General features: G+C 43.4%; 1 protein-coding gene across 3 annotated transcripts; it reads right to left on the reverse strand.

Annotated features, from left to right (window-relative positions):
* LOC124133954 (protein phosphatase 1 regulatory subunit 12A-like) lies at positions 1-24,380 on the reverse strand. 3 transcript variants are annotated; one of them, XM_048397696.1, is made up of 4 exons: positions 24,124-24,380; positions 4,827-5,362; positions 3,039-3,948; positions 1-1,261 (listed from the first exon to the last, which is right to left on the reverse strand). In XM_048397696.1, exons 2-4 carry the CDS (start codon positions 5,308-5,310, stop codon positions 253-255), a joined length of 2,403 nt encoding a protein of 800 aa, XP_048253653.1. In that variant the 5' UTR covers positions 5,311-5,362; positions 24,124-24,380; the 3' UTR covers positions 1-252. The 3 variants fall into 3 exon arrangements, with proteins under 3 accessions (XP_048253653.1, XP_048253654.1, XP_048253655.1); XM_048397697.1 differs by lacking the exon at positions 24,124-24,380 and adding an exon at positions 8,959-9,059; XM_048397698.1 differs by lacking the exon at positions 24,124-24,380 and adding an exon at positions 5,517-5,609.
* Between the last annotated feature and the right edge of the window lie 2,135 nt (positions 24,381-26,515).

The following is a 26,515-nucleotide window of genomic DNA, read 5'->3' on the forward strand; positions in this document are numbered from 1 at the left end:
CATCGTTTCCTACATTCACGTTCTCGAAGTTCGTCACAAGTGGACATTAGTGTACTTCGTGATCTTCCTTTGCTCTACACTTACCACCACGTGGAACAAAGTGGAATTAGTCTTCATACGTGCTATACCCCTATCTGTCACTGTATTCACAGGTGTAGAATTTACCTGCAACCATGATTTACCTCTTCCCACGCTGTATGAACACGTGGACACAATGCTTTATGTAAACCCAACACTGACACCTATACTGTATCAACAAGTGGACACCGAAGCCAGTCGCCTGTCTCTCAGCACTTTGATCATGTCTCTCTCCCGCTTGATCTGGGTTTGAATCTCTGCCAGGTCCTGCTTGTGCTTCCTCTCCAACCATGCATCAAAAGCAGCCGACTTTTCCTCGTTTGCTCTGACCTTCACCTTTCTCACGTTCTCCTTTTCCTTCTCCATCCTCATCTTATTCTCTTCCTCCTTTTTCTTCATCCACACGTCATGAGGAACGCACGCGCTGTTTCGGACATCTCCACGACGTTTGTCCTCCTCTTCCTGTTTGATGCGCTGTCGTTCTCTGCGCGTCCTGTCCACAGTCTCCTGTTTCTCTACCTTGTCCCGCCACTGCGGGTACGACACCTGCCGTGACACCCTCTTCTGCAGCTTCTCCTCCTCGATCTTCTGCAGTTCCGCCATGTTTGCCTCCAGTATCCTCTGCATCAACCTCTTCCGGTCCTCCGTATGCACCATCCATTCGTCATATGACACAGCTCGGGCCAGTAAGCTCTGTCTCTTCTCCTCAACCTTCTTCTTCTCCTCATCCAACCCTGTCCTCTGCTCTTCTTCTCCACCACCGCTCACCCTCTCACGCCATTTCCTATGCGCCGCCATGTTTTCATTATGGTCTAGAGGTACGTCGATGTGGTCAGTAACGGTCACCAGTCCTTTCAGAGGCCGTGTCCGTCTTCTGTACAGATCGGCCACAGTGACCGTCTGTGGTCGGACTATCTGCCGCGCTCGTTGCTCTTTTAGCCAGGTGTTGTAGGCTTGAGAGTTTCCGCCTTCGTTGTCACTGTCAACACTGTCCTCGGAGTCAGACTCACGGCTGTCACGCTTCTCTTGTTTCCTCTTCCGGTTCAGCCATTCGTCAAACGTCTCCTTCGTCTTCTGTTTGTCATCGCCCGCCATTTTCTTCTTAGACTCTGCCATTTGTATTCTTCGCTTCATCGTCCGCCAGGACTCATTCGTCCGAGTTCGTGAAACCAACAGCCTCGTTCTGAAAATTAAAAGGAACAGTATTAATTTACTACTAAAAAAGTAAAGGATCATCCGATTCTTTCACATTACTATGGTTAATCTGTCATGACATGTGTAATAAACATTTAAATATACTACTCAAAAGAAGTTAAGGGTACCCGATTCTTTCTTATGTGTAAAGAAAGCGTCAAAACTCTTTCAATATTCAATAGGAATCTCTGCATAAAACAGAGTCCATTGTACGATTCCGACTATATCATGAGCTTTATGTTTATGAATAACTATCATAATAATAATAATAACTGTTCGCGAAAAGGTGAGCGTATCCTGCCCCACCGGTGGCCTCCGTCACAAACACATGCAAAGGCAAGTCAATTGTTCACCTGAAAAACTACGCCCATTCCATGTACATAACATGTCATACTGCCACCCTGGATATGTCGACGTCGCATACAGCGACACATCGGTTATAACCATCAGGTTGTCGAGCAGGGATAACAAACGGTATTGATCACGTGACCTGCGAGTGAATGTTGCTTTAGTCAGCAATATTGCCGGTAAAGCACAACGGAGTGCAAATAAACACGTCTGGAGCAGACAACTCGCCACTGAAAACATAGGCAACCATAACACTCAAAGTTTTCAAATTAGTCGGAGAATAACGATTAATGATGAGTGTGGTTTTACGCTGCTTTTAACAATATTCCACACACAGCAAGGAGAGGACTCCAGAAATGGGCCTTTCACATTATGCTCATTTGGGATTCGAACCCGAGTCTTCGGTTTAGCGAGCGAATGTTTGGACCACAAGGCTACCCCACTCCTAGTGCCGTATGGCTGTTCTATGTTATACACAGCGAAACCCCCCTTATTCCGAACTGTGTCGTTCCAAGTGAAATGGTTAACATACATAACGTAGTAATGTCACTTCGTTACAGGACCGCCTCCGTGGTCTAGTGGTTGAGCGTCCGCCCGGAGAGCGGAAGGTCCGGGGTTCGATCCCCGGCCGCATCATACCAAAAGACGTTAAAAGATGGTACTTGTTGTTACCCTGTCTGGCGCTCGGCATTTAGGGGCTAAAACAAGGACTGGTCGGCTCGGAGTCAGTATACTGTGTCTGAGTGGGATATTCATGTTAAACTGCGGCATGGTATGTCAGTGAGCTAGCACTATAAATCGGCATCAGTCCGGACTAGTACAAGCAGCCACACAAACACACACACGTACATGCACGTCGCTATATAAGTGCAATAATCTTAGACGCGACGTTAAACCCCATTTCACCCTCACCTCACCTCACTACAATTTATCGTTACTAGCAGTTGTCGCCTGTTAGTCTAAATCCAACTGTTACCAGTTCGGAATAAACACATTCCTGATTAAGGCAGTGGTGGGTATGGAGAATTGTACCGTTGTGTATTACAAGAAACCAAAATTACAGGGTTCGAATCCCGGTTTGACCCGATTATGGGTCTTGGTTTGTCAGCATCATACTCTTTCACTAAAGGTGTGAAGTCTGAAACCCAAATCGAACATTCCTCCGACAAACTCACCCACTCACTGAAACGTACGCTCAGCAGGGAGGCGGTGTTTCCTGACTTAACGACTAACGGGATTTCACTCCTTGACGTCACTTCCGGCAGTCATCTCCTAAGCTACCCTTTGTGTGTTATCAGCAACACATTGAACTGTACTGCACTTACACCACGTTTAAATCACTTCCGGGTACATTCTATTCTATCGATTGTATGATGTCATGAATAATTTTGTTATGGACATGTCAACCAAATGTATACCTTGGTCGTTTGGAGGAATCTTTCCGACTGCTAACCGCACTCTGACTGTCATCCTGCAACTCAGGTGCGCTCTCCACGCTCCGCGCATCCGAATTGTTCCCACCGGAAAAGTCTTGACCCATGCCCGGAGCAGACGCAATGGAAAGCTGACTGCCATGTTCACTTGGGGCACGGGGTGGGGAGGACATATGTATTGTACTCGAATAGCCCCTGCTCACTGACTTTCGCGGAGGAACAGTGGCAAAGTTCTCTCCCTTGTTTTTGAGTATGGACTGTTTTTGAGGAAGCGATCCATGTCTGTTGGGGGTGTGCCGCCCGGGGGTGCGAGGAGTCGAGTCATCCCACGACACACTATATTTAGAACTAGCCGTTCCAATTCTCGGCATCACGTGATTATTGCTGGGGGGTCCTAAACGGTACCTAGAAGCACTAGAACTGCGTCCGTCACGAGTATCGGTATCCCACATGAAATGTTGATGCGATGACGTCACTTCCTCTTTGTCACCTCCAACCGGAAGTGGCACAGATTGTAAATTCACTGACGCCACAGTATGACGTTTGATGAGCCTAGCTTTATTGTTGCTGGTGGTTGGTCTGGAAGGCGGTTGTTGAGCAGGTGGACTGGGGTGTAAAGGTTTTATTTTTCTGTTTGAGCTTACAGAACTTGTACCGTTCAAAGAAACATATCCATTCGTAGTAGAGCCTTGTAACTTCAGAACTCGTAATTTCCTGACACACTGTTTAGCGAAACATTTTCTTGCTACAATCTCTACAGTATCTCCCACCGCGTCCTTGACCTCAACAGATCCGCCATGCTGGATCAAAACGTCCATGACATGGTCTTGGTCCCGACTGACCGCTGCGTGCAGTGGTGTTCGTTTAAATGGCGTTCTTCCGTTCACACTCACACCTGGACAAAGAGAAGCTTAGGATGAATGATGGTATAATGAAATGGTTTGACATTTTGACACTTCGAAATCCGCAGTTAATAAAGCTTCATTACCAAGACGGTGATAGTGGTGAGTGAGTAAATGAGTAAATGTTGTTTAACGCCAGTCAGTTATATTCCAGCCATATAACTGCAGACCAGACAAACCAGTGGTTGATGGGGTACGATGACACTCAACCAACCAAGTTACCGAGCCTAACCAACCGTAACATTTACTTCGCCTCTTCTGACAAGCATAGGTTACTGAGGACAAAATGTGATACGGAATCCCAATTCTGTCAAATGACAATATATAGAGCCATGGGTTCCCTTGAGCCACCAGGGCCCACTTGCACAAAGCGATCTTAGCGCTAAGACCATCGTAAGCCTATGTTAAAGTATGGGAGTTACGATCATCTTAGCGCTAAGATCGCTTTGTGCAAGTGGGCCCAGGTCTTAGCGTCTGTGATACATGGTCTCCGTAATTGTAAGTCAGATTAGCATTGACAAACATCAATTAGTATTTTAACATTAAAACTGGATTGAAATTTATTATATTATTGTTAGGACTATCAATGCTAACTTATCTAGTTGCAGTTGAAAGATGGTGTTAAAACGTAGAGGGAACACGGGAGAATGAAGGATAACCACTTTAGATCCGTTTTTGTCATTTTTAGTTTTATGTCATCCGCATGTCACAAATTGAGTGGTGTTAAAGTCTTCGTCGATCAGTGTGGCATAACACATGGCCCCGTTTTGCAGTACAGCACGTTGGCCCATTATGTATTTAACATAGCTGTAGCATGACTTATGGGGGTGGTATCCTTGAGCATGATCAAGATTGACAATCCCCTACTTACCGAGAGACAGTAGCGTCTGGCACATCTTCAGATGGCCGTAGTAGCTCGCGATGAACAACGACACGAAGCCTCGTTCCTGCATGATGTCCTTGAACTTGCCTTCTTCGTCAGGGTTGGCGACTTTCTGATTCTGAAAGTTCACGGCGCCATGGTGAATCACGTGATCAACGTCGTCTGCCAGAACAGCCTTAAAAAGACGCAGCCAACTATCATGGAGCTGGATCCGTACGATGAACCCGTCCCACACATTCTTGTCCAGCACCAGTCGGTGTTCTTCGTGCAGTGCCACATCATCAGAACAAACCAAGCGGTATATCTGTGCGGGAATCCCCGCCATCAGCTCCAGACGACATCTTAACTCGCGTATAGTGACACCTGACGCAAGGTTTCGAAGCGAGCAGACGTCTTCCGTTGGAAGTATAACAAACAAGGTGAAGCTCATTATCCCGTTTGGGGGCAGCCTATCTTTTTCCTTTGATTCCATAGTTTCAGCCAATCAGAATGTCGTCTTGTGCCTCTTCATTTCGGTCTTCAATCTAGATGAAACAAAACATAAAAAGAATATCATTGTAAAACTGTTTCGTTCAGACTTATACGAAACGTTCGCAGAAACAATTGGCCGAAGAAAACTACATGAGTTCAATAAATTCAGCTATGACCATCAAGATGGACACTATTTCATCATACAACCTGTAAGTATGATGTACAGCACGTGCAGTATGCGCGGCGTCAACATACGCCTGCAGCAGGAGCCAAGTCAACCATGCCGCCAACTCGTCTGTTCACCTATACAGATGTGAGGTGTCGTGAGACAGATTTAGAACACTCTACAATCGGATCAGGACAACGAGTCGCTACAAATCTCCTTACTCAATGTCTTTGTAATTTGTTTTCCCCTTCCTTATCGATCTTCCTGTCAGGATATCGATCACGGGTACTGATTGATTTTTATAGTTACCTCATCTTATGCTCGCCACGTACAACACTCGAGCGTGGCTCAGAACGAACAATGATTTTCTCTTTGCTGTCGTTTACATGTGCAATTTGTCAATGCGATGCGTTAAAAAAAAACAAATAAAAACCCAATAAATTGCAGCGTGTTGGTTGTTTGACGCCGACAAAGACAAACGAGACAGTTGTAGTTTTAACTTGATAGGATGATTTTATTCTCTCAACAAACATTAGCAAGTTAAAAGAACAAACCAGTTAGGTTTGAGTTAATCTTGAAGCCTAATTATGTGTAATGTCTGCGCATGTTCCAATTCTTGGTGCGCTAACTTCCGTTTTTCAAGTTAAAATGATAGAGAACTTATTCAAACTAAAAATGCAGTTTGATTGTGTGGTTTTTTTATTAAAAAAATAATAGTGTTTGTGTGCGTGCGCGTGTGTGTGTGTGTGTGTCTGTGTGCGTGTATGTGCGTGCGTTTATGTATGTGTTGGCGTGCGTGTGAAACTACATGGGGGGTCGTTCCTCAGGCCAGTCGAACCTTCTTTTCCTTCAACTAAATCTGGTGTGTCAGTGTCATTCGGAGAACGGGGTAATAATAATCAACTGTTTGTCTGACGACGACATCAGTATAAGGTTGTGTTCAACACAAACACACAGGTCAAGTGAGTAAGTGCGGCCTTACGCCGTATTTAGGATCTTACAGCCAAGCTACGGTAAAGGAACGCCAAAATGAGCGACGCAGTGTTAATGACGTCACTTCCTGTCATGATATGGTGGTTATATACAGAGTTAATTACCTCCTCTATATCACAGACTACCGGATGCCGTCACCAGCTAACGCTGCATTGTGGGTCATTAGAAATCAGCAGACATGCACAGGATGTGGGTCGGACAATGTGAATACAAATGATGATTGATTGGGCGTTCTCTCTCTCTCGCTCTCTCTCCTCTCCCCTCATCACCATCTCTCTCTTCTCTCTCTCTCATTCATCACCCTCTCTCTCTCTCTCTCTCTCTCTCTCTCTCTTTCAAACATTGAAACAAATTTGATTACCCTACATGTACCATTGAAGCACTTCTTCAAAACACACTTTGTCATGTACTCTCCTTCTAATTACAATGAAAGATAAAATAGATTAAACCTCAGTTAGGTAGGTGAGTGGTTATATTATTTTCTAGAGATGATTGCAGTACAAATCACCTCCACCTCTCACACCAGCACGTAACGACAAACTACGAGGGATCCAAGTATGAGAGCGTGTTGAGAAGGTGCTCTTCGCCGTCCTGACTGGCGTCTGGAAGTGGGGAGTATCATGAACATACCAACCGCCCCGTCAGTTGACAGTGCTGAAGGAAAGCACTTCAAGACGCAGTACGTCTGACACTGTTCAACGCGCGTCTCCGGGAGTATACTCTGTGTATGTAACCATGTGACTAATGACAAACATTAAACACTCCTCTTAACTCACGGTATACATTCACTGTGAACAAAGTGACATGGAAATACACGTGTCAGCAATCGTCGATATATTATCTTCTGGTGGAGCTACGAGCTGGCTTACAGGTTAAACAATACAATACAATACAATACAGGTTAAACAAGTACATGATTACATATACTGAGCACGGGAAAACCTGGTGGCCCAGTGAATCAGAGTTGCGTACGTTAGTTTATCCGAGATTTGAATCCCACATTCAGCCTCGTAATGAGTAGCAAGCAAGCCTGGTTTGACAGCACCGTACCGGAGGGTTACACTAAAGCAACCTGACACACTATGAGTGAACTGAATAAGGGAATGGTCATTTTTAGGTGGGTAGTGGGGGGAGGTGGGGTGGGGATTTTTTAATACACCCCACCACCACCACCCACCCACATGCATGTCATCGTATCCCAGTTGCGTGGATCGATGCTCATAATGTCAATCACTGAATTGTCTGGTCCAGACTCGATTATTTACAGACTTGAATATGTGCGGCGTTAAACAACAAACAAAACAAACACTCACGAACTACCCTATGGACAGAGCCTGCAGTACTGGGTAGAGACGTGATCGTGGTCAAGGGAGACAACCTGTGTCGACCCCACTTGATTTCCATCACGACTCATGGTACTATGCTGGGCACAAAAATAACTTCTGTGGCCCAAGTTGTCTCTCGACCTCATATCTAGACTGAGGTCTACCAGCATATTATAAAATATGTATTAAAGGTCATTTTGCCCTCGATTATGTACATGTATTTATTCGTATTGTTGTTCTTTACGCCGCAGTCAACAATATTCAAGTTATATCACGGCGGTCTGTATAACCAAGCCTGGGCCAGACAAACGAGTGGTTGATATTATGAGCAACGTATTTAACCGATAAAGCTAGTCAGGCTCGCTGGTTGACGAATGTCATTATTTCTCAATTGTGTAGATCGATGCTCATGATGTCAAACACTCGATTTTATGGTCAAGACTCGATTGTGTACACACCGTTATAGCTGTAATATTGCTGAGTGCAGCGTTAAACAACAACAAAAACAATATGAGAATCGATCCCAGCTGCCAGTGTGACACGTCAACACCTACAGCACTGAGCCAAGCAACTGTAAAAACAACAGTATGAGTGAGTGAGTTGGGTTTAATGCCGCTTTTGACAGTATTCCAGTTATATCACGGCATGTCAGCTTAATGTGGGAGGAAAGCCCGAAGTGATGCAGGTCTCAGACGTTTACCACTTCGGTGAAACCCACAAGCACGAGTATGGTGCTGACAAACCTAAAAACATAATCGGGGCGAACCGGGATTCGAACCCACAATCATAAGTTTCTGGCGTGCCCAAGGGACGCAACTCTGCACAGCGAATCGCGGTAGATCAACTCGAATCTAATTGTTTATGACGAATGTAAACTAGACGTCAAGCCGATGTATGTGAACACACGCAAATTACACACTCAGTGCACCCTAAATTCGGACTGAATGATTAATCCAGAGGTCTCAAATCACAGTAACCACTTCCAACTGAAACAGCTGATTTGACGACCCTATCTCCGCGGAAGCTGATATTTACATAAAATAAATTTCAATATTGTCGGCAGGCGTTTGAAATCGTTATAGTACAATACTATTTTCAATTCAAATTAAATCTACTAGCCCTACACACTATGTTTATCTCCTGTAACAAACAGCTGCATACATACCTACATATTAAACCATAGCTCCCCACACCACGCGTACAGTTCATCTTGTGGTCAAGTTCCGATGAAGTACAATTCGATTACATCCACACACACATCACATGTCTCCAGAAAGAAGTGTATGTGGCCATGACGCGACTGGTGGCAGAAGCTGGGTATGGATTACGGGGGCGTTGCAATGTTATTATGCCTACCTACATTTGACCTAGTTCGCAGTCAGCTGACGGTAATTAATGACATGCATGCTTACTATTGTGAACGTAACACCTACTTGTTGGATGGAATGTGAGCACTGCTTGGCGTACACCGCTTATGGCTTGGGCAGGAGTAATGTTTGACTTCTGCTTATGGGTTATATAAATTAGTAATTTTTGTTTCTTTTACAAACTGGATTGGAGGAATTAAATATTTTTGTTTGTTATTTTGATACAAAAAAATTGTTTTTATTATTGTATGTTTTTTACCCAGAACTTTAAGGTCATGTTGGTCAACATAGTCGTTAGCGGAGTGGTAGTGGTAGATGTCGGGCGAGGAAGTGTAGTAACAGTTGGGATACATGTTACAGTTGTGAGTGAGTGAGTGACTTGGGTTTAACGCCGCTTTTAACAGTATTCCAGTCATATCACGGCGTGTCAGCTTAATGTGGGAGGAAAGCCCGAAGTGATGCAGGTCTCAGACGTATACCACTTCGGTGAAACCCACGAGCACGGGTATGGTGCTGACAAACCTAGAAACATAATCGGGGCGAACCGGTATTCGAACCCACAATCATAGGTTTCTGGCGTGCCCAAGGGACGCAACTCTGCACAGCGAATCGCGGCGCCTTAGACGACTGGGCCAACCGTGCCCCCCCCCCCCCCCCCCCCCCCCCCCCTACAGTTGTGAGAATAGATGGGGTAGTATTTGAAGTCGTCGTCATAGTAGAAGTAGTAGTAGTAGTAGTAGTAGTAGTAGTAGTAGTAGTAGTAGCTGTAGTAGCAGTACTAGTTGTAGCAAGAATAGTAGTTGTAGTACTATTAGTAGCAATATAATAAGTAGTAGCAGTAGTATAGTAGTAGTAGTAGTTGAAGTAGAAGAAGAAGTAGTGGTGGTGGTAGTAGTAGTAGTGCAATGTAGTAGTAGTTGTAGTAGTAGTAGTGGTGGTGGTAGTAGTAATAGTAGTAGTTGTTGTAGCAGCAGGAAAAGAAGTAGCGGTGGTGGTAGTAGCAGTAGTAGTAGTGGTAGCAGCAGCAGTAGTAGTAGAAGTAGTAGTTGTACCGTTGACAATGCCCACTCTTTACACCAGGTAACAGATAGACTACCTGCTTTATTAACGGCGGCCAATGCCAGACCGACACAGCTCACAGCGCTATCCCACCACGCTGGGCCGAGCGCCGTGTAGATCGGGGATTTCACGCATTAATGTACTATGATCCTTCAACTTGACGTATACTCTACGCAAACGGCTTTGTTGTCTCTGAATGTCACTTAGCTAAACAAATGTATCAAGGTATATTAGCATTAATGTAGGAGCTTAAACGCCGAGGGCGGTCAGCCAAATCATACTTTGATGATTCGCGGAAGGATATACAGTGTTTTCATATATACACGTATTCGTAATCCTTCATGAAATGTAGTTCTTGTCCACAACGCAAGTCTGATCTTATCTAATAATTGTGATGAAACAGGCATACAGAGGGTATATATCTTATAATAATAGCCAAGGGCTTCAAAGGTACATCTGTCGTCATTGATGGCAATTAAATTAAGAGGGTATATCATCTGTCATGGGATATGATGAATGTACATTATTATGAACCGTAATCTAACGTGATAGATATAGTATATCAGTACGTAAATTTACAAATATATATATACTCTTCAAACAAAGAAACTTGACACTGACTTTCAAAATGTAATATAATGCGATTGTTTCAAAATAGGACACAGAAACCATAATTGAAACACTGTTTGAAGATCAATGTACACAATGTTCAAAACATTAATCGCGTCACCTAGACAGACACACGTACAAGATACAGTTAATGTCAAAGGGGTACAGAAAATGTCAGTATCGGTTGTGCCCACCGCGTGCATCAATCACCGCTTGACACCGACGACCCATAGATGCAATCAAGTTGTCAATAACACGCTGTTGGATGTGCTGCCATTAATGCTGAAGTGCATCAAGAAGCGCCGGAAGTGTTTGGGCCGGTGGATTCCTTCTGCGAACGCGTCGATCCAAGTCGTCCCACAGATGCTCAATCGGGGACAAATCTGGTGACCGGGCTGGCCAAGGTAATGTCTGGATGTTGTTGTGGTGAAAGAAGTCCTGACAAACACGTGCAATATGCGGTCGAGCGTTGTCCTGCTGGAACTATCCGCCATGAACGTTGACGTGAGGAAGAACGTAAGGCTGTAGGATCAAGTCAATGCACCTGCCACATGCACGAGAGGCGTCCTACCACCGTGATGAATTCCGGCCCATACCATGACACTCCCGCCGCCAAATGGGACAACCTGCTGCACACAGTTGGGGGCGTAACGTTCACCCCGACGTCTGTAGACACGTGCCCGCCCATCAGCACGTGTGAGTAGGAAACGGGACTCGTCAGTAAACAGTACATTTTCTCCACCTTGCACGTGCCGATCTAACCCTCTGTCTGTTGCGTTCCGTTTGATCTGATATTCTGCGTACCCCAGGGATCTGTGTGGTTGTCAACGTTGCTGTGGTAGTGCGGTCTCGGAGGTGTCGCAGCCGGATGTATCGATCTTGTGCTTGGGTTGTCACCCTTGGTCAACCAATGACAATATATATATTCAGTAAGCTGACTTGCATTGTCATACATCAGGAAATAATGAACGCTTCAAATGATGTGCCGTTGCCATGGTAATTCAAAAATTCCCAGCACTGAAAAGGTTCGAGTGATTTGATAACTTTTTTTTATTTGACAAACGGCCCAAACCGCATTCATTTCTACTTTGAAGTTACGAAAGGTTCCTCAAATATTTGAGTAGGCAGCATTCCGGGGAAGACGCTCCGACGACATCTATCCTGCAGGCGAAAAACCGCGCCGTCAAATGCCAAGGTCAGGTCACGTGGCTTTACGGATTGGAGACATTCTTCATCAGTATTCACCTGTTTGATCTACAGGAACAATTCAGCATCGTGTCAGGAATCGTCTCAAGCAAAAGATACAATGTGTTTAACACGTTAAAAAACACACATAAAAAACATTGATATAGCTGTAGAAATGAGCAGCATAGAGCTCGCTCTTATTAACCTTGATTGGTATATTTCGAGCAACCCTCTTGTCCATCAGCCCTCTTTTGTATACCTCCTTCCCTCTCTCTATGTCCTTCTTGCTATCCTTTACTAATACAACATACATTTGTATCTCTGCCCTAATACAACACACATTTGTATCTCTGTCTAATACAACACACATTTGTATCTCTGCCTAATACAACACACATTTGTACCCCCACCTCCCACAACACGAATTTATCTCTCTGCCCTACACGCCACACATTTGTCTATCTGCCTCCCAAAACACACATTTGTATCGACCTCACACAACACACATTTGTATCTCTGCCTAATACAACACACATTTGTATCACTGCCTAATAGAACACACATTTGTATCGACCTCACACAACACACATTTGTATCTCTGCCTAATACAACACACATTTGTATCACTGCCTAATAGAACACACATTTGTATCGACCTCACACAACACACATTTGTATCTCTGCCTAATACAACACACATTTGTATCTCTGACTCCCACAACATACATTTGCCGCACTGCATAACACAACACACTCTTTGTATATTTGTCGTCATCCATCGACACACTAAGAGAACCACAACAACCGTTAAACTAACTGTTAAATACGCTTTACTTCGTTTAATAGGCCCCACGGTGTTGGTGAGAGCCTGATCTGCAGCATGTGTGTCATGTACAACACGATGTCGCACAACAGGGAGTACCCGGAATCAACCATTGCCGACATTCTTCGCCAGCTCAGCTAATTTAAGCCCAATCACTTCAAATATACCTGAAATAAAGTCTTTAACAACCAGCTACAAATCCTGTCTGATTCGTACGACCGTAAGCTTGAGGGGCGATGTAAGAAGGTCAGCGATAATGTCACGTGCAGGGTGTGATGTCACATTGTAGATAAAGTACTTTCACAGTTTACCGGGACAAGTTTCGAACATACTCCAGTTATCTAGTTATCAAAGGAACATTAGTGAGTGAGTGAGTGAGTGAGTGAGTGAGTGGGTGGGTGGGTGGGTGGGTGGGTGGGTGAGTGAGTGAGTGAGTGAGTGAGTATGGTTTTACGCCGCTTTTAGCAATATTCCAGCAATATCACGGCTTCACACATTGTACCCATGTCGGGAATCGAACCCGGGAAGCGAACGCTTTAACTACTAGGCTACCCGACCGCTCCCAAAGGAACATTAAATTTAATAAGTTAACAAAGCCCTATACTATATATTTGTAAAAACAAAACCCCGTAGCTACCTTTTAAGAATTTCATTTTAATTCCCAAAACACCTTTGAAAGCTGAAATGACCTTTTTGAAATTATTATTAATCACACCGAAAATTTGAAAATAGACAATTTCTCATTAAACCAATTGTGAGTGTAATAATAGTGTAAACACCTTAAGCGTTATACAACGCGCTGTGATTGGCGCGTCATTCCGAGTGTATATGATACAGAAAACAGGGTTCACAAGACCATACCGAGAGGCTAAGTACCATTCTGCTATAGAATTCATATACAGCCGCCATTATGGCCATCTGTTTTCCATGTAAGACTGCTCGATAAGCAGAAATGCATGTTTCTGCCGAGGGTTCTCACGAGGTGGAATGTAGATCGCCATTTGACTACGTGTTTTGGAGAATGTCAGTGGTCAGCCCAAACGACGGACCCTTGAGTCATCTGGTCAACACATATCAGTGTGATACAGAGGCTGTTGATAATGATTCGCTACCTATTTGAAGAGTTCCTGTAAATTACCGGACGTGACCGAGCGACGTCGCCCATCATGTCGGCCACGACTGTTTCCGACTGAAAGTTTCAGCTGCTTTTGTTGAATAAATACATAGTCAGGAAGTACTAGTTCGTGATGTTGCGAGAAAACACGAGACTACCGGACAACAGAGAGTGTAAGGTTCAAATAACAAGAGTTCTTTGTGTGAGCGGACAGTGTATGGAATGATTAAACAGCGTGGTCGTGCTAGAGGAGATACAGTAACCTTAGGATCGGGACAGAGTCATATTATAGGAAAAAGGGACTGGGGTGTTCCGAATGAAAAACAACAAGTTTCATTTCATTTCTCTCATTTTGTAGTTACAATCTTTATTTGAAATGTAACTTACAATTGCATTTAATCAAGAACTGGGTTTGTCGATATCTTCAATATTAATTTTTTTCATAAGTCATTACCAATGCCAGAGGTAGTAAGAATTATAGATAAACATACTTTTAAAGTGAGTGAGTAAGTATGGTTTTACGCCGCTTTTAGCAATATTCCAGCAATATCACGGCGGGGGACACCAGAAATGGGCTTCACACATTGTACCCATGTCGGGAATCGAACCCGGATCTTCGGCGTGACGAGCGAACGCTTTAACCACTAGGCTACCCGACCGCCCCTTACTTTTAGATAAACTGTCGGGAAAAAGAAATAAAGTATGACTAATAAATACGTTACTAGGTTGGAAACAGTCGCCGAAACACTACAAACTTAAGGTCTAAAACGCAGCTATGATACCCGTTTCAAATACATCACCAACGAATAACCATTTCTTGTTTGTTTCATTTCTAGCCACCATCAAGCATGGCGTATATTTTATTTTGCCCGGCGGTTTATATCACAACGTCCCCCACATAACTCCTGTAGTTCAAAAGACGCGAGTATCCCACTGGTCTAAGGGGAGGTAACTCACTATGTAGAGGGGTGCTGACAGGATCCGCGGATCGGAGGTTATATTTGTTCACCCAGTTAATATTCTTTGTCTGGCAGCACCATTCCCCTCCTAGTGCGTTTAACAAATTCTTAAACATGCGTCTTTGTGGGCTTTGCCACGCCCACGCTTTGACACGCCGTGTTAACTGAAACACTGTTCAATGCGCAAATCCAACTCACTCACTCGCTCCCCCAATCACCTTGACTTTGTGAGTGAGTGAGTTGGGTTTAATGCCGCTTTTAACAGTATTCCAGTTATATCACGGCTTGTCAGCTTAATGTGGGAGAAAAGCCCGAAGTGATGCAGGTCTCAGACGTTTACCACTTCGGTGAAACCAACGAGCACGGGTATGGTGCTGCCAAACCTAAAAACATAATCGGGGCGAACCGGGTTTCGAACCCACAATCATAGGTTTCTGGCGTGCCCAAGGGACGCAACTCTGCACAGCGAATCGCGGCGCCTTAGAAGACTGAGCCGCCCGTGCCTCCAATGTATATATATGTATGGACGATGTTATCAGTGTTCAACATTCTCCTCGCCCACTCTCAATAGCCAGCAGACATTTATCATACTTAATACATAGGTGTATACTCATGTAAGTCAGTGTGTATGCCTCACATATATCGCATACCAACATGGAAAAGCCGTGCGTGATACGGTGGGAATGTATAGCTTGCCATATACATTGCTATATATAACAGCGTCAGGCAATATACCTAGGAAATGCGTGCACTGGAAGTATACTTTTAATGTGTGTACAGTTAAGTAGGGACATACATGGTCGATCACGCTCCACAAATAACATGAAAGTTCGGACAGCGTTGTACGTCTTCTATATATGCTCTATCGATCTAAGATTACCTGAAATCAATACCAGGTTATCGATCACAGGTCACTTAAATAAAATATTTTACCACAACAGCATTGAAGTCCTTTCCGCGAGAATGTATGTACCTAATTGAATACAGAAAACGCCTCTGAGAACAAAACAATCTTGACATCAACTGAATTGAGAACAAACATCTGGAAGAAGCGAACACGGTGCTGTGCAAGCAGTCGGTTTGGCGTTTGACAACAACGCGACTGGTCATATTTATCCGAACACATACAACCATATTAAAATCAATAGCATGTCAAATACAATATGTGCATGAACATTCTAGACGCGTTTGAGGTTGTAAGCATAACCTTTGGCCTTATCTGTCTTTGGAATAATATATTCCATGTCACACGGCTTGAGCATACAAACAGTTGGCATATGACATACACATATTTAAAAAGCGGCCAAATGGCTTGTGTACGTGAGTATTGTTTAGATACTTAACGCCAAGACATCAATACACATGCATGTTATATGAGTGAGTGAGTGAGTTTGTTTGTGAGTGAGTGAGTGAGTGAGTGAGTGAGTGAGTGAGTGAGTGAGTGAGTGAGTGAGTGAGTGAGTGAGTGAGTGAGTGTTTTTTTGTTTGTTTGTTTGTTTGTTTAACGCCGCACTCAGCAATATTCCAGCTATATGACGGCTGTCTGTAAATAATCGAGTCTGGACGAGACAATTCAGTGACTGACATCTTGAGCATCGATCCAAGCAATTGGGATACAATGACCTGCATCAACCAAGTCAGCGAGCCTGACCACCTGATCCCGTTAGTCGCCTCTTACGACAAGCATGGGTTGCTGAAGACCAATTCTACCCCGGATCTTCACGGGTCTAGTAAGTGAGTGAGTGATGTAGAATGAAAGTGACTGATCCATTTCGGTAATCATAAGACATCTCATCTATAAGAAGAGTCCGTTGTACGATGACCATGTGTTTAGGAATGAATTTCAAATAGTGATGATACAGGTGTTGAGCGCATCCTGTCTCACTGGTGGCACCGTCTTAAACACATGCAAAGGCAAGTCAAGGAAAACCATAAGTGATGTAGTTTTAGGCGTTAACCACTTTGCTGTAATTCACAAGCACGGGTATGGTACTGACAAACCTAGAAACATAATGAGGGAGAATAGGGATTCGAACCCATCATTATAGGTTCCTGACACGTTCAAGGGACGCAACTCTGCATAGAGAATAGCGTCAAATTAGGCGACTGGGCCACCCGTGCCTCTCCTGATATCGGAATATGCAACAAACAACACATCCAACTGTAAACTGTAAATATATCATGTCATTGTTCAAGTAAAATATTACATATTAAAGTGTAGTCGCACATCCATTATTGACAGTTTCTTAGAGTGTGTATCTTCACTACGAGGGCCCCAAACTACCACCACGACGAGTTGTATTACGCGCGGGAAACCTAAATCAATCACGGATCCCCTAAACATGGACGTAAACGCTGGTTCAAGGACTTCCGAGTATTGCCAGGTTATCAATTGGTTGTGTTTGCATTGTGATTATACACCCGATATATACCCGGGCCTACATAAAACACTCCACCCTCAAGACATGCTCTGCGGGGGGTCATCAACCCGATCACGTGGTAAATATCCTGCTCACAGTTGATTGGGTGTGTTCATTATATATTCGTTGTATTAATGTACATGAAACCAGGTCTAAACTTGTACCTACCTAGATACTATATGTTAATAGTCACCTAGCTTACATAAATTGGGGGCACGGGTGGCCCAGTCGTCTGAGGCGCCGCGATTCGCTGTGCAGAGTTGCGTCCCTTGGGTACACCAGAAACCTATGATTGTGGGTTCGAATGCCGGTTCGCCCCGATTATGTTTCTAGGTTTGTCAGCACCATACCCGTGCTCGTGGGTTTCACCGAAGTGGTAAACGTCTGAGACCTGCATCACTTCGGGCTTTCCTCCCACATTATGCTGACACGCCGTGATATAACTGGAATACTGTTAAAAGCGGCGTTAAACCCAACTCAATTACTCACTCATTCGTACATAAGTTATAATAAGCCCTTATAGTGTAGAAACATTATGCAGATATCGGTAGTCCCATACACTGCTAAACCTAGTCGTGATAACAGAATTGTCATATTACAGGTTTTTTACCTTTAAAATAAACATATACTACTAAAAAAAAGTAAAGGACAATCCGATTCTTGTATATTACTATAGTTAATCTATCAGTACCTGTAGTATAGTATATGAATGCTGTTTATTGTACATACATACATTTTACAGTATTCAGATACGCATCGAACCCGGGCCTTCGGCATGACGATCGAACACTTTATATACTGGGCTACCCCACCGCCCCATAAACATCAATGAAAGCAACTATTTCTTACATATTCCGTTTCGTTTGTAAAATTCATATTCTCAGCCTTAAGCTTATTAATTTACGGTTAAGAAACAGATAGATATATAGAATTTGTCGAGGGTTTTTTTTCGCCTGTAAAACGCGATAATCTGTCAGCATTTCACAGCAGACATCGAACAGCGAAACACGTGAATGAAAACCAAATAAAACTCTTCCTCTACCCAAAACAAATACATGAAGGTAACTGCTAGACGGGATTGTCTCTATCAATATTTTTTCCGCTAACAGCACCGTTCTTTATAAAACTAACACCGACTTACACGGTCAACTGGCAGAACTGCGCTGCTTACACGGTGGTGTTTAAACCAAGGAAACCCCATGCATGTTGTTGTAAAAACGGAAAAAAACAAACAAACCGTGATTTAAAGTGACGAGAACTAACTGACAGGTGTGAAATGAACACAGGTAAACTGTCATTGAAAACACAGCCAGCTGAGACAGTCAACTACAATAGTAGGACGTGTTTATAGAATGTTTCACAGTTCTTTGTCCTTTGAAGCCCGTGAATATTTATAGTAGAATGTCTGTGAAACCTTTAAGTGTTGTCCTGTATGAAGATGGTTTGGATGACTAAAAGAAACACATAAGAATTCCCTTATTAATGTTAGACTGAGAAATAGGGTTTGTAACCTATGTGTTAGGACTATATTATGTAAATGTCGTACGTCCAGGCTCAAAAAAAAGTCTCGGGGGTCTAGGCTGGATGTCATCGTATCCTAATTGCGTGGATCGATGCTCATGATATCAATCACTGGATTGTCTGGTCCAGACTTTTCTTTACAGACCGACGTCATATAGCTGGAATATTGCTGAGTGCAAGAAACTAACCAAACGACTAGTCTGTGGAGATTCAGGGTAAAAATAGGTCCCCGGTGTTCCATGCTTGCCTCTAAGGAGAGCTGGGTGGTCATGTTCTGTGACTTGGCAGAGTGCGTGGCATCGTGACCCAATGACGTGGATCGCTGCTCATGATTTCAGTCACTGGTTTGTCTACTCCAGACACGACTATGTACAGGCTGCCGGGATAAAGCTTGATTACAATTTACAGCGGCACTAAACATTATTCACCCGTTGACTAATCCAGTAAAGGGGCGGTGAGGTAGCCTGTTGGTGGAAGCGTTCGCTCGACACGCCGAAGGCCCGGGTTTGATTCCCCACATGGGTACAATGTGTGAAGCCCTTTTCTGGTGTCCCCCGCCGTGATATTGCTGGAATATTACAAAAACGGCGTAAAACTTCACTCACTCACTTATCCAGTTATCCAATGTACAACGGTTACATTGTATATATCTCAAAGTGGAAGGGTTAGTTCGGCTTTTAACGGAAGTTTTGAGATTAAGGGAAACATACCAGATCGGATACATTACTGCAAATAGGTCACAGGTATCCGAAGTCAAAGGTTAAGTTAGTTCTCCGAAAATCCGAGTTGGAATACACAACAATCTACTGCATGTGCAATCCAACCAGATGACTTTAAGTAATGGCTCGTGTGCACGGGGGTCAAATGAACGATAGCACTTTTGTCCTGGTGGGCATTAGTCTCATAAAAGCAGGGGCACGGGTGGCCCAGTCGCCTAAGGCGCTGTGCAGAGTTGTGTCCCTTGGACACGCCAGAAACTTATGATAGTGGGTTCGAATCCCGGTTCGCCCCGATTATGTTTCTAGGTTTGTCAGCACCATACCCATGCTCGTGGGTTTCACCGAAGTGGTAAACGTCTGAGACCTGCATCACTTCAGGCTTTCCTCCCACATTAAGCTGACACGCCATGATATAACTGGAATACTGTTAAAAGCTGCGTTAAACCCAATTCACTCACTCATAGAAGCAAGTATATACGTCGTTCTAAAACTCATGTTCCAATAACTATGATTTTGTGTATTATAGTGCCGTGCAAAGGAAGGAGTGCACTTGAAAATTGTATTTGACAACAAAATTACAATTTCAAAGGTTTAAACGTTACTATTCGGGTTGACGTGAGTCAGCATCCAGTTTTAACAACCATCAACTATGAGTGTATACTTTCTTTTGCCCGGTAGTATATTTATCTAACAGAAGGCTTTGCACAAGGAGCTGAGCGTTGTATAAGAGGTATATTGTTATCGTTGTTATAGTGCCTTACTTCAAACATAACCATTAGTAGTTGAGAGTTGAATTATCTTTGACCTTGGTTCAGTGACGGATATATATCAATCTGTTGCAATGTTGCGAATACATATATCACTTACATCAGTGTCACGTCTCCGACTGCCATCGCAATAACCAACCCTGTACACAGGGAATACAATCAATCATATGTATCACTTCACATGAATATAGTCTGTCTCACAGTCCCTGGACCATATTATTTTCCCTTCCGTCCGAAGCACCAAAATGAAGCAAGTCTAGATTCAGGTTCTCAATCTCCCATCTCACTGGGGCTCCTATTCGGTTTAATTGGACTTATTTGTTTCTATCAAGGTTACATATTTCCATAGACTAAGCGGTAGCCTAATATGTATAAACGTGTGTTTTGAATATCATATGTTCCTTGTTAATAGCGCATGATATACCGTGTGGGCGAACTGACTAGTAATGTGTACCACGTGTAACAGTGTCAATATCATGTCAATATCAAACAGTCGATACTGTACACAGACCCGTGAAATAGACACAGCTTAATCCGAGGCTGATATGCAATACCATTGATATTATTCCTATCTTCTGGATCAAGACGCTAATGCATAGAACCCATATATTTCAGTGTTCAGGTTTTACAGTGAGCTATGTGTTTCTATGGACCGCCTCCGTGGTCTAGTGGTTGAGCGTCCGCCCGGTCAGCGGAAGGTTGTGGGTTCGATCCCCGGCCGCGTCATACCAAAAGACGTTAAAAGACGGTACTTGTTGTTACCCTGTCTGGCGCTCTGCATTAAGGATGTAAACGGGTCTTGTTTGGAGTGAGTGAGTATGGTTTTACGCCGCTTTCAGCAATATTCCAGCAATATCACGGCGGGGGACACCTGAAATGGGCTTCACACATTGTACCCATGTCGGAAATCGAACCCGGGTCTTAGGCGTGACGAGCCAACGCTTTAACCACTAGGCTACCCCGGTCTTGTTTGGAGTCGATGACTGACATTAACGTACTTACAACCTAGCCACCCTCCACCCAACCAACCCACACACCAATTCTCCACCGCCATGTTGCAATAATTATGTTAGAATTTTACCACGGCTTAAGATAGTGGTATCAAGATTGCCTGGGACGTCGATGTTACAATCCTGTATTTCTTTCTTTGAGGACAGCGACACCTAGTGGGCTGCTATTCATATTCTTCCCGTTCTGATGTATTCCGAATAGTCCAAACTCGATAGCCAATATATGAACCGCCGGGAGGTCACATAAATACACAGTGATCTCTGAGAACTTATTGACGACTTTGGGGAATAGCTGCCATGAAAGCATTGAATTGTGTTGTGTTTGCCTGATTGAATCTCTGTTGACTTCTCCGTATCTAGGGATTCCTGTGGGCTTAGTGTTTAAACAGTCAGATTAAATGACGCTATTTCACACACACACACACACACACACACACACACACACACACACACACACACACACACACACACACACACACATAAACACACTCCACACACACTCACTCGCACTCGCACTCGCACTCGCACACGCACACTCCACACACACACACACACTTACGCACAAAAACTATCTTAGCACAAACTATTTCTAAGCCCATGTTAATTTTAGTTAGGCTAGTCTTAGCGCTGAGGTCGCTTTGTTGACGTGAGCTCCGGTAAAATCACCTCATCAATAAAACAACGACAGCAGGTGGACACATTCACGATCATCACTACGCCATTGTCTCGGGCAATACATATTTAATGCTGAGACAGCCCATCACTTGGCGAGGTTATTTTTACACGATAATGACAATCACTGCCGTAAGGAATTCATCAGATTATGATGCAGCAGTAAGAAGCCCTAAATCAAGCAAGTCTCGATTTTCCACAAGTTCTGAAGGGGCGATCGGGTAGTCTTGTGGTTAAAGCGTTCGCTCGTCACGCAGAAGACCCGGGTTCGAATCCCGACATGTGTGAAGCCCATTCCTGGTGTCCCCCGCCGTAATATTGCTGGAATATTGCTAAAAGAGGCGTAAAACCATACAAACTCACTCACAAGTTCTGAAACTCCCATCTCACAAGGGCTCCTTTTCAATGTAATTGTAGTTGCTTGTTTCTATCAAAATCATATATTTTCACAGACTAAGCGTTACTCTAACGTACCTATTAAGTTATTGTATATTTAAATGAGCTTCTCTGCTGTGCGTAGGCCTTTAAGGTAATGAGGTTTTGAAAAATCTCAAATTCAACATCGAAACACGATCCTTCACTGAACAATGCACCCCTACAATGAATGGAACACCTATACACGTTGTATACTACCATAAAGGTGTACATGCATACTACGGCTTCTGCTGCATTCAGGCTAACATAAAGTCTATGAATTGAAAATATTTGTAAAGGGTTTTGTTAAATTGTATATTAATATAAACTCCCCTGACCATAACAATACAAACGGTATGAAAAACGTTACTGCGCTGAAAACAGTCACCGAAACACATCAAACCCGTCAAACACATCACCATGGAATAGCCTAGCCTATTCTTGTTGCTTCAATTTTTGTCACCATCAAACAAGGGTTTAGACTTACTGCCCGGCTGTTTATAAAATAAAGAAGCGCCGAGATTATCTTCAATTTCAGAAAATTAAAAAAAATGCAGCGTCTGTATCATAGACTGCTGCTCAATACCTAGTCCTGCACCATGACCGTGGAATATATTTATTTTCTGAAAAAAAATAATCTAGAAATGCATACAAAAGCAAGTCTAGCCAGCACAAGCTAGCTCTATTCCACAGCATAGGGAATTATTTTTTATTTTTAGAGTCAAGAAGGATATTGTGTTATATAAGATTTCAGAGACTAAATGTCAGGTACTCAATGCCTAGTACCTTAGTGTACTGACACAATGCGTGGTCCCACGACTATGTTAGGGCCATCAAATCCTGGGGTTATAATCAATGAAAAGTCAGCGGATATATCGACAATAATAGACGTAGAGTTCGTATTTATCTGCGCCCCTCCCTCGAGTTACCCTTCGCCGCCTATCAACGCTTAACACAATCCTTTAATCGGTTAATCTGAAGCGCGAGTTATCGACTGCTATATCGTGTCATGGTCTCTCTGCCTTAACCTTGATAATCTCGAAACGATAACGCTCACGTGCCGGGGCCAATTTTACCTCATTTCCAATACAGTACTTACGAACATGTTATTATATATACTAACCTGTAACTCGGTACCTTCCTAACTACCATATATCACCTTACAAGTCTACTAGTCCTCCTGGCAAGTTTCTATATACACCTGATTCTAGAAACAAGATTTGACGTATTTTCCTTAAGAAAACTGTTGGATGCTGGCTGAAAATGTTGTTGTAGAAACACCAACCCGTTGTCACCACACAATAGGAAAATGTGTTATCTATTTATTTTCTCAGCACACGATTGATAAGGCATGAATCTCGGTCGTAGAGAAGACGCAAATAGGATACTATAGAGTTCTCGTTTTGAAATCTGCCGTGAATAAACGATAGAGCGTAAAAAGTTGTCTTAAATATTAAATGAAATCAAATTGTAATATTATTTTTTTGTAAATACGTTTGATTTGCAAATCTGCTGTGGATAAACGGTGAAGCGTAAAAAGTTGTCTAAAATATTAAATGAAATCAAATTGTAATTTATTTTTTTTAAATTACGTTTGATTTGAGTCCGTCCACACAGCGTGTTTGTTTATGACCTGTAGTCGTAAGTATGATATAGAATAGCTAAATAGTATATCTAGTACAAAGACTCACCGTTTTAAGGCTGTCTGTGGCTGCCCGCAACAGAGGGACTCCGGCAGCTCGTTCCCACAGATGTGGTAGCCACGAGTCTAGAAATATTGTCAGCTGGCCAAAATCGGAAGGTAATCCTTGGATTAAACTCTGGTGATGCACTCTCTAATCCACTTGGCTTGTGGGATGTCACGACGTCCCCCACAACTTCACTGCAGAACGCCAGAGCGCACACATTCCCTCCCCCCTTCCCGCGACTTGGAGGCGGCCAACACGGACTGGTGAATTTGGATTTTTCACTTGGCCCCGTAGGTTCGGGTCGTGTCGCGTTTTTATGGGATTCAGGGTGCGTTGCTCTATATCGCTACATCACGACGGGGTGCTAATTGAGTTGTGTTTTTAGGGTTGTAATGTCATGCATTTTCACATAATGAACGTGTGTGAATGAGATCGCGGGCTTTTCACACCGTTAGTGCAGTGTATATTCGGCGACACTTTGAGGGTGTATGAATACACCGCTATATCAAGAGAGTGTCAGAATGTTTTGCCACATCACAACAGGATAAGGCCATGCCATTCGTGACCAACATCACAAGAGGATAAGGCCATGTCATTCGTGACCAACTCGTGTTATTCCGGGACAAGCCGAACTTGCAGGTTACGGAAAGGGGCGAGTGGTGACGAATAAAGGCCATGTATGCTGCCACGAAGAACAAACGTTTGATTTGATGTTTGTTTTGTAAAGGTATTGTTTGCGACATTCCTTACACCAGACAAACCCAGTCGAAGCACTGAACTGCAACCATTAGCAAAGGAGCGTCCCCGGTTCTAAGTAATGTTATAAGCCGGGTTTTTTTTGGTTAACGACGCGCCGCGCCGCGCCGCGCCGTTACGATGAAAAGTGTGTTAAAACATTTCTTAAGTCGTTTCAAGAGATATATCACAGGAAATTCAGCTCGTCGCCGAATCATAATACAAAATGCCCGTCCTTTCAGCCACAAGCCTTATTCTGTTCGTTGATTAGAGTTTAACACTGCTTAATCGTGTTTGTTTGTTTGTTTGTTGTTGTTGTTGTTGTTGTTGTTGTTAAACGCCACGTTTAACAATAATCCAGCTATATGACGGCGGTCTGTAAATAATCGAATCTGGACCAGACAATCTAGTGATTGACACCATGAGCATCGATCTAGGCAATTGGAATATAATGACATGCATCTACCAAGTCAGTGAGCCTGACCACCCGATTTCGTTGGTCGCCTCTTACGACAAGTATAGTCGTCTTTTACGACAAGTATAGTCGTCTTTTACGACAAGGATGGGTTGCTGAAGACCATTCTACCACGGATCTTCACGGGTCGCTTAACCATGTACACAAATTACTTAAACATGGCGTAAAGGAATACCCTTCCTGCAAGTCAAGCCTCAGAAGGGAGAAGACGGTATTATCCTCAGGGTAGATATGTCCAGTGTAAAAACCTTCCGATATTTGCGCATGTGCATTTGGGCGACTATCAATGACTAGTCACTTGAAGCAAAGACGTATATAGAATTGTATATACGTCAGTGCTTGAAGCAAGAGGCGACTAACGGGATCGGGTGGTCAGGCTCCCCGACTTGGTTGATGCATGTCATCGTATCCCAATTGCGTCGATCGATGCTCATGATGTCAATCACTGGATTGTCTGGTCCAACTTCGATTATTTATAGCTGTAATATTGCCGAGTTCGGCGTTAAACAACAAACAAACAAAACAAAACTTGAAGCAATATGACGTCACGTTGCTTCATTGTTGAAAGCAACATAATATGACGTCACCTAGTGTTCATGACATCACAGATTGACAACATGACGTAAATAAAATGTCTGTCCAGGGCTGATATTTCATATTTTCTTCTAACATTATCTTCACTTACTTCCTTTTATCATCCAAAACTGGCTCCCACAGGAGATATGCTTGGATTAGATCAAGCGATATCTACACTGTAGATATCGCTGCAATGAAATTACATCACAATGCTTTGCAGACCATTGTGACGTCACTGGTTACCATGACGTCACAATCAAATGACATCACTAATGGCTCTGAGACTGAAGCTGTTAGCAGTACTTTTTACACTGAAGACACTGCTAATTACTGTCTACAAATTGAAAAAGTTGGAAGAATGATGTTGGATGATAAATATAATCTCACCCTCGTGTCTTTTGATATCAAATATATCAACACTCGTTGATAAAAGTGGCAAAAATCCTCGGCAAGCCTCGGAATTTTTCCACTTTTATCAACTCATGTTGATATATTTGATATCAAAAGACACTCGGGTGAGATTCTCTATATAATGACCGTGCGTAACACAGAACAAGCTACTCGAAACCCATGAAGGACTGACTGCTGTAAACCCTCTCCATGTCTTGC

This window comes from Haliotis rufescens, unplaced genomic scaffold (genome assembly GCF_023055435.1).
Source record: "Haliotis rufescens isolate VD_foot unplaced genomic scaffold, xgHalRufe1.0.p SCAF_17, whole genome shotgun sequence".
NCBI classification, from domain to species: Eukaryota; Metazoa; Mollusca; class Gastropoda; order Lepetellida; family Haliotidae; genus Haliotis; species Haliotis rufescens.

Bases quoted from the DNA above. Each gene is read 5' to 3' on its own strand.
- LOC124133954 (XM_048397696.1), bottom strand. From the start codon at position 5,310: ATGGAATCAAAGGAAAAAGATAGGCTGCCCCCAAACGGGATAATGAGC. The intron at 3,949-4,826 runs GTAAGTAGGGGA...CTCTTTGTCCAG, and splicing joins CCAGACGCTACTGTCTCTCG to GTGTGAGTGTGAACGGAAGA. The intron at 1,262-3,038 runs GTATACATTTGG...TTTAATTTTCAG, and splicing joins GATTCCTCCAAACGACCAAG to AACGAGGCTGTTGGTTTCAC.